The sequence below is a fragment of the Mobula birostris genome, chromosome 23, assembly GCF_030028105.1.
Source record: "Mobula birostris isolate sMobBir1 chromosome 23, sMobBir1.hap1, whole genome shotgun sequence".
NCBI classification, from domain to species: domain Eukaryota; kingdom Metazoa; phylum Chordata; class Chondrichthyes; order Myliobatiformes; family Myliobatidae; genus Mobula; species Mobula birostris.
In genome coordinates, this window is record NC_092392.1 from 29,425,788 (window position 1) to 29,439,635 (window position 13,848).

Sequence of the window (13,848 nt, forward strand, 5' to 3'; positions counted from 1 at the left end):
CTCCGCACGTCCGCCGTCCTCCTCGTCTCTCCTCCCGACTCCCCGCCAAAACTCAGTCCACAGTCATATCATACAGCATGGCATCCGAAAACAAAACGATACATAACCACCCATTGGCTAATAGCACCCTCTTATCACCCTCTAAACCACAATAAGCTGCTAGCGCAAACTCTCTGCAGCGTTAAAACACAACAAAGCCACATTCCACAGATTAACATAACAAAATCGCCATTTTAAATGTAACAAAAGAAAGACCCCGTACAATTGATATACAGCATAAAAAGAAACAGTCCCAACACTGACCCCTGTGGAACACCACTAGTCACTGGCAGCCAACCAGACAAGGATTCTTTATTCCCACTCGCTGCCTCCTACCAATCAGCCAATGCTCTCACCACATTAGTAACTTTCCTGTACTACCATGGGCTGTTAACTTGGTAAGCAGCCTCATGGTGACACCTTGTCAAAGGCTTTCTGAAAGTCCAAATATCCACTGCATCCCCTTTATCTATCCTACTTGTAATCTCCTCAAAGAGTTCCAACAGGTTCATCAGGCAGGATCTTCCCTTAAGGAAACCATATTGACTTTGTCCCATCTTGTCCTGTGTCACCAAGTACTCTGTAACCCTCGGGCTCGGCCAGCACGTGTCCGTCTAGGGGAAGACAACTTCGGCCCCACCAAACTGAGAAATCTCATTTGTGTGGATGCTGCGTGATGTGTTGCCCGGTTACAAATCCGCACCGTGAAATATCAGACAGTACACCGTGTGCAATTAAATGATTAAACTTTATAAATCTTAATCTGGATAGAGGGTCAGTAAAGAAAATGGAAAGTAAAAGGGCCCATTTTAAGGAAAAAGTCTATCGCACATCATTGGAGCTCACTGTTTGTTCATTTGTTCCTGTCGACCTCCAAGCGTAGCCGACCGTTGGATCCTCACTCCTCAGCCCACTCTGTCCGGTGTTCTTCCAACTCTATCCATTCACGTGCTGTCTCTCTCCATCGCTCCCCGACGAAAGACTGGGGAAAAACCCAGCTCCCAGACACACAAGAACAACATTTCTCCCATTGGATAGCATACATTCCAAAGTCCCTTTATCCCTAGTCATAACCCAAACATTGCTGCTACAGAGAAACCATTACATTAACAGTGAAACATTACATAGAAACCATTACATTAGCTTTAGCAGTGAAACCTTACAGCATGTTACAACTCTGTAACCTCATCCTTTAACAATTAACTCTAATATCTTCCCAACCAGCCAGGCTAACTGGTCAATAATTTACTTTCTGCTGCCTTCCTCCTTTCTTAAAGAGTGGAGTGACATTTGCAATTTTCCAGTTCTCTGACACCATGCCAGAGTCCAATGATTTTTGAAAGATCATTACTAATACCTCCACAATCTCTACCGCTACCTCCTTCAGAACTCTAGGGTGCAGTTCATATGATCTGGGTGACTTATGTACTTTCAGGTCTTTCAGCATTTTGAGCACCTTCTCTCTTGTAATAGTAACTGCACTCACTTCTCTTCCCTCACACACTTCAAAATCTGGCACACTGCTAGGGGCTTCCACAATGAAGGGTGATGCGAAATACTCAATTGCCATCTGCCATCTCCTTGTCCCCCATTATTATTTCACTGGTCTCATTTTCTAGTGGTCCTATATCCACTCTCATCTCTCTTTTATTTTTTACTTACTTGAAAGAGGTTTTACTATTCACTTTGATGTTGTTTGCTAGCTGGCTTTCATATTTCTTGCATTTTTTCTTGCGGGCATATTCAGTAAATCCAAGAAACAAAGTAGAATCGATGAAAGACCATACCCAACAGGATGGACTAACAACTAATGTGTAAAGGACAACGAACTATGCAAATACAAAAAAGAAAAGAAAATAAATACTAACAACAATAAATAAGCAAAATTATCAAGACCATTAGATGAAGGGTCCATAGGTTGTGAAAACAGTTCAGTGTTGGAGTGGGTCAAGTTATCCACTCTGGTTCAGGAGCTTGATGGTTGAGAGGTAATAACTGGTGGTGTGAGTCCAGAGGCTCCTGTACTTTCTTCTTGAATGGCAGGAGCAAGAAGAAAGCATGTCCTGGGTGTTGGGGGCTCTTAATATGGGTGCTGCTTTCCTGCGACAGTGCTCAGGTAGCATCTATGGAGGGGAATAAACAGCTGACATTTCAAGCCAATACCCTTCTTCAGGACTGGAAAGGAAGAGAGAAGAAAACGAGGTGGGGGAGGGCAGGGAGTGCAAGCTGGCAGGTCATATGTGTATCATTTAGATTAGCAACACAAGAAAATCTGCAGATGCTGGAAATCCAAAGCAATGCACAAAAAATGCTGAAGGAACTCAGCAGGCCAGGCTGCATCCGTGGAAGAGTAAACAGTCAACGTTTCAAACAGAGACCCTTCTTCAGGACTGGAAAGAAAGATGAGAAGTCAGAGGAAGAAGTTCAAGGTGGTAGGTGATCGGTGAAGCTGGGAGAGGGTAGAAGACCATAGAAGACAGGGAGGCAAGAGGAGCACCAGAACAGTACAACAAACATGAAAACCTCAGTGTGGCCTCATTGCGACAGTTGAGGAGGCCATTGACTGACATGGCAGTAGAGGAGACCATTCTGACATATCAGTCCATGGCCTCCTCTACTGCCTTGATGAGGCCACACTCAGGTTGGAAGAGCAACTCCTTGTCTTCCATCTGGATAGCCTCCAACCTGATAGCACCAACATTGATTTCTCGAACTTCCAGTAATTGTCCATTCCCCATTTCTGTTTCCTTCTCTCACCTCATCTCCCCACCTGCCCATCATCTCCCTATAGTGCTCCTCCTCTTTCCCTTTCTTCCATGGTCTTCTACCCTCTCCTATCAGATTCCTCCTCCTCCTCCAGCTCTTCACTCAACCCCTTCCAGTTGCTTTTAAGGCTCCTGCCTCTGAAGTACAACTAAACCCAGAAGCCCCTGACTCAGGGCTGAGGGAGTAACACAGTGAGTGCAGAGTGTATGCTGCAGGAATGCACAGCAGTAGCTCATCACTGCAAGGTGAGCATTCTTCTTTCATCCATGTGCCTATCTGAGAGTCTCTTTAGTGTCCCTAATGTATCTGTCTAGCACCACCACTGGCAGTGCATGCCACACATCTACCACTAACTGTGTAAAAAAACACCTAACTCTCATATTAACCATCCCTGCCCTGGGGAAAGGGTGCTGGCTGTTCACTCAATCTATTCATCCTCCTTCACTTCAAAGAGGAAAGCCCCAGCTCATTCAACCTTTCTTTTCCTCATAAGACATGCTTTCCAGTCCAGGAAGCATCCTGGTAACTACATAGAAACATAGAAAACCTACAGCACAATACAGGCCCTTCAACCCACAAAGCTGTGCTGAGCATGTCCTTACCTTAGAACTACCTAGGCTTACCCATAGCCCTCTATTTTTAATTCTCCTCTGCACCCTCTCCAAAGATTCCACATCCTTCGTATAATGAGGCAGCCAGTGGCATCTAACCAGTTTTATAGCACTGCAATGTTACCTCAGACCTGTTAGAACTTAATCCCCTATTACGTACATTAGTAAACATAATTACTGGATTATTTATTTATTTAGAGATACAGAACAGTAACAGTCCCATGCCACCCAGTTACACCCATGTGACCAATTGTATCCATTGCAAAGACTCTTTGAGAAATGCCCACCCTGCAAAAGCTTAAATATCACTTTCTTTCTTGTTCTCACACCACAATTTTCTTCTAGCATCTTTCCCCTCTTCCTTTCCAGTCCTGTTGAAGGGTTTCGCCCCAAAATATGGACTCTTTATTCCCCTCCACAGATGCTGCCTGACTTGCTGAGTTCCTCCAGCATTTTGTGTGCCTTGGATTTCCAGCATCTGCGGAATCATTTGTGTGTATGATTGACTATTAACCTGTACGTCTTTGGAAGGAGACCGGAGTACCCAGAGGAAACGCATGTGTCACAGGGAGAACATACTAATTCCTTACAGACTGCAGTGAGATCGAACACAGGTCGTGGGGTTGCAATGGAGTGCGTAAACCGCCACACTACAGTGCCACTCTGAGACTGTTCCTGATAGTATTTTCATTAACTGCTAAGTATTTTGGAAGGCTCTTCATTTCTAATTTATTCACAGATCTTGCACAATGAAGATCAAATTGAGGGAATTTCGCCCCAGAACAACGAAGATCTCGATCCTGTCAGTCAGGCATGGTTTACAACAAAGGAAGATAAGGACACCCTGCAGAACAAAGGTAGGGAGACCGTGAATCTCCAGGAAATTGTATATCTTTATGTTGGTTGCTCTTGGACAAAGCAAATTTCACTTTTGCACACACAACAATTGAAGTGGGTAAAGTTATTATGTGGGTGACGTGGTGGAGATATGATTCTACTGAAGGAGGTGTAAGGTGTTCCTTCCCTCTGCTAGCCTGCAGGTCACCTTTGGGCAAGGTGTAGCACCTGCTTAGCACCCCAGCACCCCCCCCCTTAACAATCAGGGTCATGTGAAACCATGGGGACAGCTGGTGGATCATTATACGAGCAGCTGGTGTACATCACAAGTCATGGTTGTGCAACCACTGAAACCAGGCCGGCAATCTCTTAAGAGTATTGTAACCCGTCTTGTAAAGACACTGCCCAGAAGAAGGCAACGGCAAACCACTTCTGTAGAAAAATTTGCCGAGAACAATCATGGTCTTTGAAAGATCATGATCACCCACATCATATGACATGGCACGTAATGATGATGACGAATGTTATTATGAAATGAAAATGTGTTTATCAACGCATAACTTCTGTTCAAAGTGCTTTATCCTGTTCAAGCATCTTGTGGTGTGAATACGATTATATTGTAATTCCTTCCTCCAGTTGCTTAAACAGGATGAAGCACTTTGCATACAGAGGTTACGTCTTGTTAACCACTTTATTGCATCACAATATCACCATGCTTTGGGCATCTTCTTTAAATACAAGACTAGTTATTTATCAATGTGTCACTAATCACTGAGTACAACAGCACAAACGGGCCCTTCAGGCCATCTAGTTCATGTCGGTCCGGTCTTCTGCCTAATCTGATCAACCGCAGCCCTCCCATCCCACCTCCCATACCCCTCCTATCCTTGCACCTCTCCAAACTTCTCTTGGATGTTACAATTAAAACTATATCCTCCACTCCCACTGGCAGCTTATTTCACACTCACACCACCCTCTGAGTGCAGAAGTTCACCGGTCGGGTTCCCCTTAAATAATCATAGCTGTTAGTAAAATATAGAATTGTGACATTTCCAATTTTTTTCCTCATTTGATAAGAAAAGATTTGCTGAAAAATCAAAACAATAATTATGACATCACAATATGAAATTAAGTTAATTAGGAAAAGCTTCAAAGTGTTATTCTGTTCTATCTTGTGGAATTCTGTGCCAAATTTACAGTGGTAATCTTTTGGTTTAATCCAAACACCTTGGGATGCAAGGTGATGAGCTTGCAGTCCTGTTCTGTGGATTCTCAGATGGAGCCAGGATAGGACCTGTGAGTTTTGCCTTGGGGAGGTGGGGGGGGAGAAGCTACCTGACGGGCTGGGCAGATGGTGGGTTGGTAATTGGTGCATTCCTTATGTTGTCTGTTACAGACCTCTGTGTACTGTTAACGAAGGGAATGGGAATCAGGTTTAATATCACCGGCATATGTCGTGAAATTTGTTGTCTTTGCGGCAGCAGTACAATTCAGTATTGAATTATAAGAAAAAGATGTGAATTACAGTAAGTGTGTGTGATTTTAAACAAGAAGTAGTGAGATGGTGTTCATGACTTCAATGTCCATTCAGAAATCGGGTGGCAGAGGGGAAGGAGCTGTTCCTGAATCACTGAGTGTGTGTCTTCAGGCTCCTGTACCTCCTCCCTTATGGTAGCAATGAGATCAAAACATGTCCTGGATGATGGGGTCTTCAATGATGGATGCTGCCTTTTCGAGGTTGGCTTTGAGGTTGTCAAAGCCAACCCAAAGGTGTCTCTATTTTGAGTGACCAGGGCTTCACTGAGTCAGGAGGGATGTTGCACTCTTTCAGGGTGACTCTTAAGAACACCCCTGAAGCTTCTGCCTTGCTGTCAGTACCTTGGAATAGTGTGACTGTTGTGACAAGAATACACATAGATTAAGATGTAGCTGTCCTGTGCTGGCACCAGTGGGATCAGCAGTTGGTCTGCCACCTGTCTTCAGGAAAGAGAGAGATAAGGAAAACAATGGAGCAGCATTTGGAGATGTGTAATGAAGGGACGGGAGAGAGAGTAACAGAAGGAGAGAGCTGTCAAGATCGGCTCCCCCTTTGAACCCTGAACTGTTTGAAGTGATGGACAGGCGATACCCCAGCAGGGGGATAAAAAGGGACAGGTTCGCTAAGGCAGGACACACACGACACCCGAGGTAAGGAGACCCTGGAAGCGGTGCGTCTCTCACAAGTCGGTGGGAAGTTTTGGAAGGCCGGTTGCGGGATCAGGCCATAGACGCACAGGGTGGAAAGGCACGATCGGCGGGAACCTGGTGTGTGTCCACCCTTGCCTGGGTGCCGGGTTCACCGCAGAGAAACGATCGTATCTGGAAACGGAGGGGTCACAGTCGGTGACCTCAGATTACGTCACAAAGAACTCGCCCGAAAGCTGACTGCGAAGGTCTGTGTGTGGAAGCTGTTTTTGAATATTCATTCGTTTTGCTCTCTCTCTCCTTCCCCCACACTGTCCATCTCTCACGGCAGCGATTACTGCGAACTGAACTGAACTAAATTGAACTGAACTTTGCGTCACTTTGAAACTGGTCATTTACCCCTAGACAACGATAGAGCTTGATTGATCCTGTTATCTTAATTCTGTGCACGTGTGTTTATCATTGCTGAACTGTTGCATTTATTATCCTTTTGATTAGAGTACTGTGTTGCTTGTTTCTTTAATAAAACTTTCTTAGTTCTAGTAAACCAGACTCCAACTGAGTGATCCATTTCTACTGGTTTGGCAACCCAGTTGCGGGGTCCGTAACATAAGTGGGGTTCTCGTCCGCTATTTTGAACGCTAAATTTGGGACGGAGTAAATTGATTGGGTCAAAATTCCCGAAAGAAAGAAAAGACAAACAGCAGAAATAGAGGCTGAGGAAATTATAAAGGCGCCGACCTTGGAGGCATTAGAGGATGCCAGGAAATCGGAATTGGTAGCTGTGGCCAAACGGTTGAATCTTGCTAAGGGGAAGTCGACTATGAGGAGAGAGGAGATACACAGAGCTATCGTAGAGCACTATGTATCTAAAGGTGTGTTTCCCCAAGGCGAGCTGGGGGTGGTCTATTGAAAAACCTGCTGGAGACGCGGTACAGGTGCAGCTTGAAAAACTGAGACTCGAGCACGAGTTCCGGGTGCGGCAGTTGGAGCGAGAAGAGAAAGAGAGGGACAGACAGTTGGAGTGAGAAGAGAAAGAGAGGGACAGACAGTTGGAGAGAGAAGAGAAAGAGAGGAAATGAGAGCGAGAAGAGAGAGAGAGGCAGAGGGAAAGGGAATTTGAGCTGGAGAAGTTAGATAAGGGCAGAGCAGGGGCCCGTGCCGAACCAAGGTGGAGGGTTCCGGGCGACCCAGGAGGTTAGGCTGGTTCCCCCATTTGACGATACCGACGTGGATCAGTACTTTCTCCATTTCGAAAAAGTTGCTACAAGTCAGGACTGGCCGAGGGATAAGTGGGCTGTTTTGCTTCAGAGTGTACTGAAAGGGAAAGCCCAACAAGCTTACTCAGCTTTGTCCGCGGAAGATGCCCAGAGGTATGAGGTGGTAACAGAGGCCATCCTCAGGATTTATGAGTTGGTCCCGGAAGCATTCCGGCAGAGGTTCCGGAATGCGAGGAAGCAGTGGGACCGCACGTATTTGGAGTTTGCCCGTGAGATGCAGACATATTGTGAGCGTTGGTGCGCCTCAAAGGGGGTAGAGGGGGATTATGACAGACTGCTACAGCTGATCCTGATTGAGCAGTTTAAAGGTTGTGCCCCTGAGGGTATGAGACCCTACCTAGATGAGAAAGAGGCAGCCACGTTAGCCGCAACTGCTAAGTTAGCGGATGAGTATGCGTTGACGCATAAAGTGAAGTTTGCCCCGAGTAAAGGCTACCAAAAGGGTCGTCAGGACGGCTGGGAGAGTCCACCAGAAAAGTCAGAAAGTAAGCCGGGGTGCCGGGGTCTAGTGAGAAGGATAAGGTAGACCGGGAGCAGTCTGGTAGGAAGCCTCCTGGGGTCGTCTGTTATAATTGCGGGAAAGTCAGACACTTTGCGTCCAGGTGCTTTGCCCCAAAGAAGGAGACGGGAAAAGGAAAAACGGCGATTTTGACTGGCTGTATCGAGCTGGTAAACGAACCGCTAGGGAAGGACAGGTCTGCCAAAGTTCGGGAAGGGCGCGAGAGGTTTATCTCGGCCGGATTGGTGTCGGTGAAGGAGGGGTTAAAACCAGTTCCAGTGCGGATCTAGAGAGACACGGGAGTGTGTCAGTCACTGATACTGAAGAGTGTATTAGAGTTTAGCTCAGAGACCCAGACTGGGGAGGTCAAAGTCAAAGGTATTGGGGAAGGGACGGAGGCCATCCCTTTGCACCAGATACATTTACAAAGCAACCTGGTCTCTGGACTAGTCACGATCGGGGTGAAGTCCAAATTACCGATGAAAGGTGTGGAAGTCTTGCTCGGTAATGACCTCGCAGGGGGAATCGTGTTCCCAGCCATGAGATTGACAGGTCAGCCTGCCAGCATTGAGGCCCCGCCCATGGACTCACAGGTTCATCACGGGACTGCGGTAGTAAATTTAGCTGAGACGCTTCTGCCAGCCTTGTACGAGAAGGAGGTAGAAAGTGAAAAGAAGGAGTGTAGTGAAACAAGGGGTAGGGAGGGAGCTGAGACAGACTTAGCATTAGCCAGGAAAGAATTTGTGCAGGCGCAGGAGCGAGACGAGGGGCTGATGGTTTTGGCAGAGACAGCTCTCTCAGACGCAGAATTAAGAAGGGAGCCAGTAGGCTATTGTGTGGAGGAGGAAGTGCTAAGGAAGAAAGGGAGACCAAGTACCATACCCACGGATGAGGAATGGGAGGTGGTGCAAAAGAGTTATGGGGATGAGATTTTTAACCTGGCCCACAAGGTACCCCTCAGTGGACATTTTGAGGTGCTGGAGGAAACAGTTGGTGGAATCATGAAAGAGGTTTACCGGCTGCACAGAAGGAAGGATGTTATCGATTATGGCCGACGCGAACTGAGACGGTCACAGGTTTTTGATATGCTAACAAACCTAGTCGGTGTAAGCGCGGAAATCAATGAAGCTAGGGTCCCCCGATAAGAGGAAAAAACCATTTTGAAAAGATGAGTATGGTATCGACCAGATGGGAGAAGGCTATTGTTTTGGCCAGCTCTGCTGATAAGGTCTCTCCCTTAATCCCCGAACAAAGCGACTCTTTAGGAGAAGTAATTAAACGACTCGCACACAGGACTGGGACTGGGACGTTGGGTGGTGTCTGTTACACTAGGCCAGCCTAGCGAACAATACTCATATAGAATGAGTAATTCAGTGACAAAAGGGCTGACGAACACAGAGGTGTGTATTGGCAATGTAATACGACTGTCTGAAGCCAGCTTGATAGTGAACCTTGAAAAAAATGAGTTCGGCCACACGAAGGCCACTTACCTGGGAACTGTGGTGACACAGGGGCAGCTGGCGCGCAGCGATGCAAGCTAAAGTGCGGGCTATCTCTGACATCCCAACGCCGACAGACAGGAGGGCCCTCAGAAGGCTCTTGGAGATGGTGGGGTACTGTAGGAAGTTTTGCAATAACTCTGCGGTTACTACCCCTCCCCCTCCTACTAAGCCCTTGCGAGAGAAAACTAAGTCGGAATGGGACGACCCTTGTTATTGTGGTCCGGGACGAAACCCAATGAGAGGTTACATTGATCGCAATTCATCAGTGTTTTTGGCCACTATGAAGTTTGCTAAGTTGGAGCCTGGTCTAAGAGATTATTAATAACACATATAAAAGGAACAGAAAATGTGATTGCTGACTGTCTGTCAGGTGTTGACAACTTCAAATTCGCTGTATTAGCCAAGTAGCTGATAAAGATGTATATTTGTGTGTATCAAATAATGTATTCATGTTTGTAATTTTTACCCCCGGTAAAAAAAATCCTTAAAGCGGGGAAGTGTGACAAGAATACACATAGATAAAGATGTTAGCTGTCCTGTGCTGACACCAGTGGGATCAGTAGTTGGTCTGCCACCTGTCTTCGGGAGAGAGAGAGAGATAAGGAAAACAATGGAGCAGCATTTGGAGATGTGTAATGAAGGGACGGGAGAGAGAGTAACAGAAGGAGAGAGCTGTCAAGATCGGCTCCCCCTTTGAACCCTGAACTGTTTGAAGTGTTGGACAGGCGATACCCCAGCAGGGGGATAAAAAGGGACAGGTTCGCTAAGGCAGGACACACACGACACCCGAGGTAAGGAGACCCTGGAAGCGGTGCGTCTCTCACAAGTCGGTGGGAAGTTTTGGAAGGCCGGTTGCGGGATCAGGCCATAGACGCACAGGGTGGAAAGGCATGATCGGCGGGAACCTGGTGTGTGTCCACCCTTGCCTGGGTGCCGGGTTCACCGCAGAGAAACGATCGTATCTGGAAACGGAGGGGTCACGGTCGGTGACCTCAGATGACATCACAAAGGACTCGCCCGAAAGCTGACTGCGAAGGTCTGTGTGTGGAAGCCGTTTTTGAATATTCATTCGTTTTGCTCTCTCTCTCCTTCCCCCACACTGTCCATCTCTCACGGCAGCGATTACTACGAACTGAACTGAACTGAACTTTGCGTCACTTTGAAACTGGTCATTTACCCCTAGACAACGATAGAGCTTGATTGATCCTGTTATCTTAATTCTGTGCACATGTGTGTTTATCATTGCTGAACTGTTGCATTTATTATCCTTTTGATTAGAGTACTGTGTTGCTTGTTTCTTTAATAAAACTTTCTTAGTTCTAGTAAACCAGACTCCAACTGAGTGATCCATTTCTGCTGGTTTGGCAACCCAGTTACGGGGTACGTAACACTGTATAGGGAGTTTGGTGTGGTTGATGCCATCAGAAATATCTCTGTATAATTAGGTCCTTGCTGGGAATGTTTCCTGGCTGAGGTAAATAGAAACATAGAAAACCTACAGCACAATATCGGCCTTTTGGCCCACAGTGCTGTGCCGAGCATGTACTTACTTTAAAAATTACCTAGGGTTACCCATAGTCCTCTATTTTTCTAATCTCCATCTACCTATCCAAGAGTCTCTTAAAGGACCCTATTGTATTCACCGGCAGCCAATTCCCTGCACTCACCACTCTGCATAAAAAAACTTACCCCTGACATCTCCTCACATCTCCTCTGTACCTACTTCCAAGCACCTTAAAACTGTGCCCTCTCGTGTTAGCCATTTCAGCCCTGGGAAAAAGCCTCTGACTATCCACACAATCAATGCCTATCATCATCTTATACACCTCTATCAGGTCACCCCTCATCCTCTGTCGCTCCAAGGAGAAAAGGCCAAGTTCACTCAACCTGTTCTCATAAGGCATGCTCCCCTGTCCAGGCAATGTCCTTGTAAATCTCCTCTGCACTCTCTCTACAGTATCCACATCCTTCCTGTAATGAGGTGACCTGAACTGAGCACAGTACTCCAAGTGGGATCTGACCAAGGCCCTATGGAGCTGTAACATTACCTCTCGGCTCTTGAACTTAATCCCATGGTTGATGAAGACCAGTACACTCCCTTCTTAATCACAGAGTCAACCTGCGCAGCAGCTTTGAGTGTCATATGGACTTGAACCCAAGATCCTTCTGATCCTCCACACTGCCAAGAGTCTTACCATCAATATTATATTCTGCCATCATATTTGACCTACCAAAATGAACCACCTCACGCTTATCTGGATTGAACTTCACCTGCCACTTCTCACCCCAGGTTTGCATCCTATTGATGTCCCGCTGTAACCTCTGACAGTCCTCCACACTATCCACAACACCCCCAACCTTTGTGTCATCAGCAAATTTACTAACTTATCCCTCCACTTCCTCATCCAGGTCATTTATAAAAATCATGAAGAGGAGGGGTCCCAGAACAAATCCCAGAGGCACATCACTGGTCACCGACCTCCATGCAGAATATGACCCGTCTACAACCACTCATTGTCTTCTGTGGGCAAGCCAATTCTGGATCCACAAAGCAAGGTCCCCTTGAATCCCATGCCTCCTTTCTTTCTCAATAAGCCTTGCATGGGGTACCTTATCAAATGCCTTGCTGAAATCCATATACACTACATCTACTGCTCTACCTTCATCAATGTGTTTAGTCACATCCCCAAAAAATTCAATCAGGCTCGTAAGGCAAAACCTGCCTTTGATAAAACCATGCTGACTATTCCTAATCATATTATGCCTCTCCAAATGTTCATAAATCCTGCCTCTCAGGATCTTCTCCATTAACTCACCAACCACTGAAATAAGACTCACTGGTCTATTATTTCCTGGGCTATCTCTACTCCCTTTCTTGAAAAAGGGAACAACATCAGCAACCCTCCAATCCTCCGGAACCTCTCCCGTCCCAATTGATGATGCAAAGATCATTGCCAGAGGCTCAGCAATCTCCTCCCTCGCCTCCCGCAGTAGCCTGGGGTATATCAAGTCCATTCCCAGTGACTTATCCAAGTTGATGCTTTTCAAAAGCTCCAGCTCATCCTTTCTTAATGTCTATATGCTCAAGCTTTTCAGTCCACTGTCAGTCATCCCTACAATCGCCAAGGTCCTTTTCCGTAGTGAATACTGAATTCATGAAGTACCCCTGCTACCTTCTCCGGTTCCATACACACTTTCCCACTGTCACACTTGATTGGTCCTGTTCTCTCACGTCTTATCCTCTTGCTCTTCACTTACTTGTAGAATGCCTTTGGGTTTTCCTTAATCCTGCTCACCAAGCCCTTCTCAAGGCTCCTTCTGGCTCTCCTAGTTTCATTCTTAAGCTCCTTCCTGCTAGCCTTAGAATTTTGTAGATCTCTATCATTACCTAGTTTTTTTGAACCTTTCGCAAGCTTTCTTTTCTTCTTGACTAGATTTTCAACAGTCTTTATACACCATGGTTCCTGTACCCTACCATCCTTTCCCTGTCTCATTGGAACATACCTATGTAGAATGCCACGCAAATATCCCCTGAACATTTGCCACATTTCTGCTGTGCATTTCCCTGAGAACACCTGCTCCCAATTTATACTTCCAAGTTCCTGCCTGATAGCTTCATATTTCCCTTTACTCCAGTTAAACGTTTTCCTAACTTGTAAATGGGCAAAGTGATTTATTATTGTCACATGTACTAAAGTAGAGAGAAAATCTTGCATACCATCCATACAGATCAATTCATAACAACACTACATTGAGGATGATAACAGAGCAAATTTAAGTGTTACAGTAGGGTCCAGAGGAGATTTACAAGAATGATTCCAGGAAAGAAAGGTATAATGTCTGAGGACCGTTTGATGGCTCTGGGCCTGTACTTGCTGGAGTTTAGGAGAATGAGAGGGGGATCTCATTGAAAGCTACTGAATATTGAAAGGCCTAGATAGCGCAGATGTTCACAATAGTGGGAGAGCCTAGGACTAGTGGGCACAGCCTCAGAATAGAAGAACGTCTCTTTAGAACAGGATTTCCCAACTTTTTTTATGCCATGAACCCCTAGCTTTAACAAAAGAGTCTGTGGGAACCCTGGTTTACAACAAAGATAAGGAGGGATTTCATTAGCCAGAGGATGGTGA

The 13,848-nt window shown here is 46.1% G+C and overlaps 1 protein-coding gene across 6 annotated transcripts in view; it reads left to right on the plus strand.

Annotated features, from left to right (window-relative positions):
• The window catches only part of dmtf1 (cyclin D binding myb-like transcription factor 1), a 109,894-nt gene that overhangs the window by 46,228 nt on the left and 49,818 nt on the right, over positions 1-13,848 (plus strand). For all 6 annotated transcript variants that reach the window (XM_072241742.1, XM_072241748.1, XM_072241747.1 and 3 more), the window contains one exon: positions 4,156-4,273. In XM_072241742.1, coding sequence (XP_072097843.1) covers positions 4,156-4,273 — 118 coding nt within the window. The remainder of the gene's footprint in view (positions 1-4,155; positions 4,274-13,848) is intronic.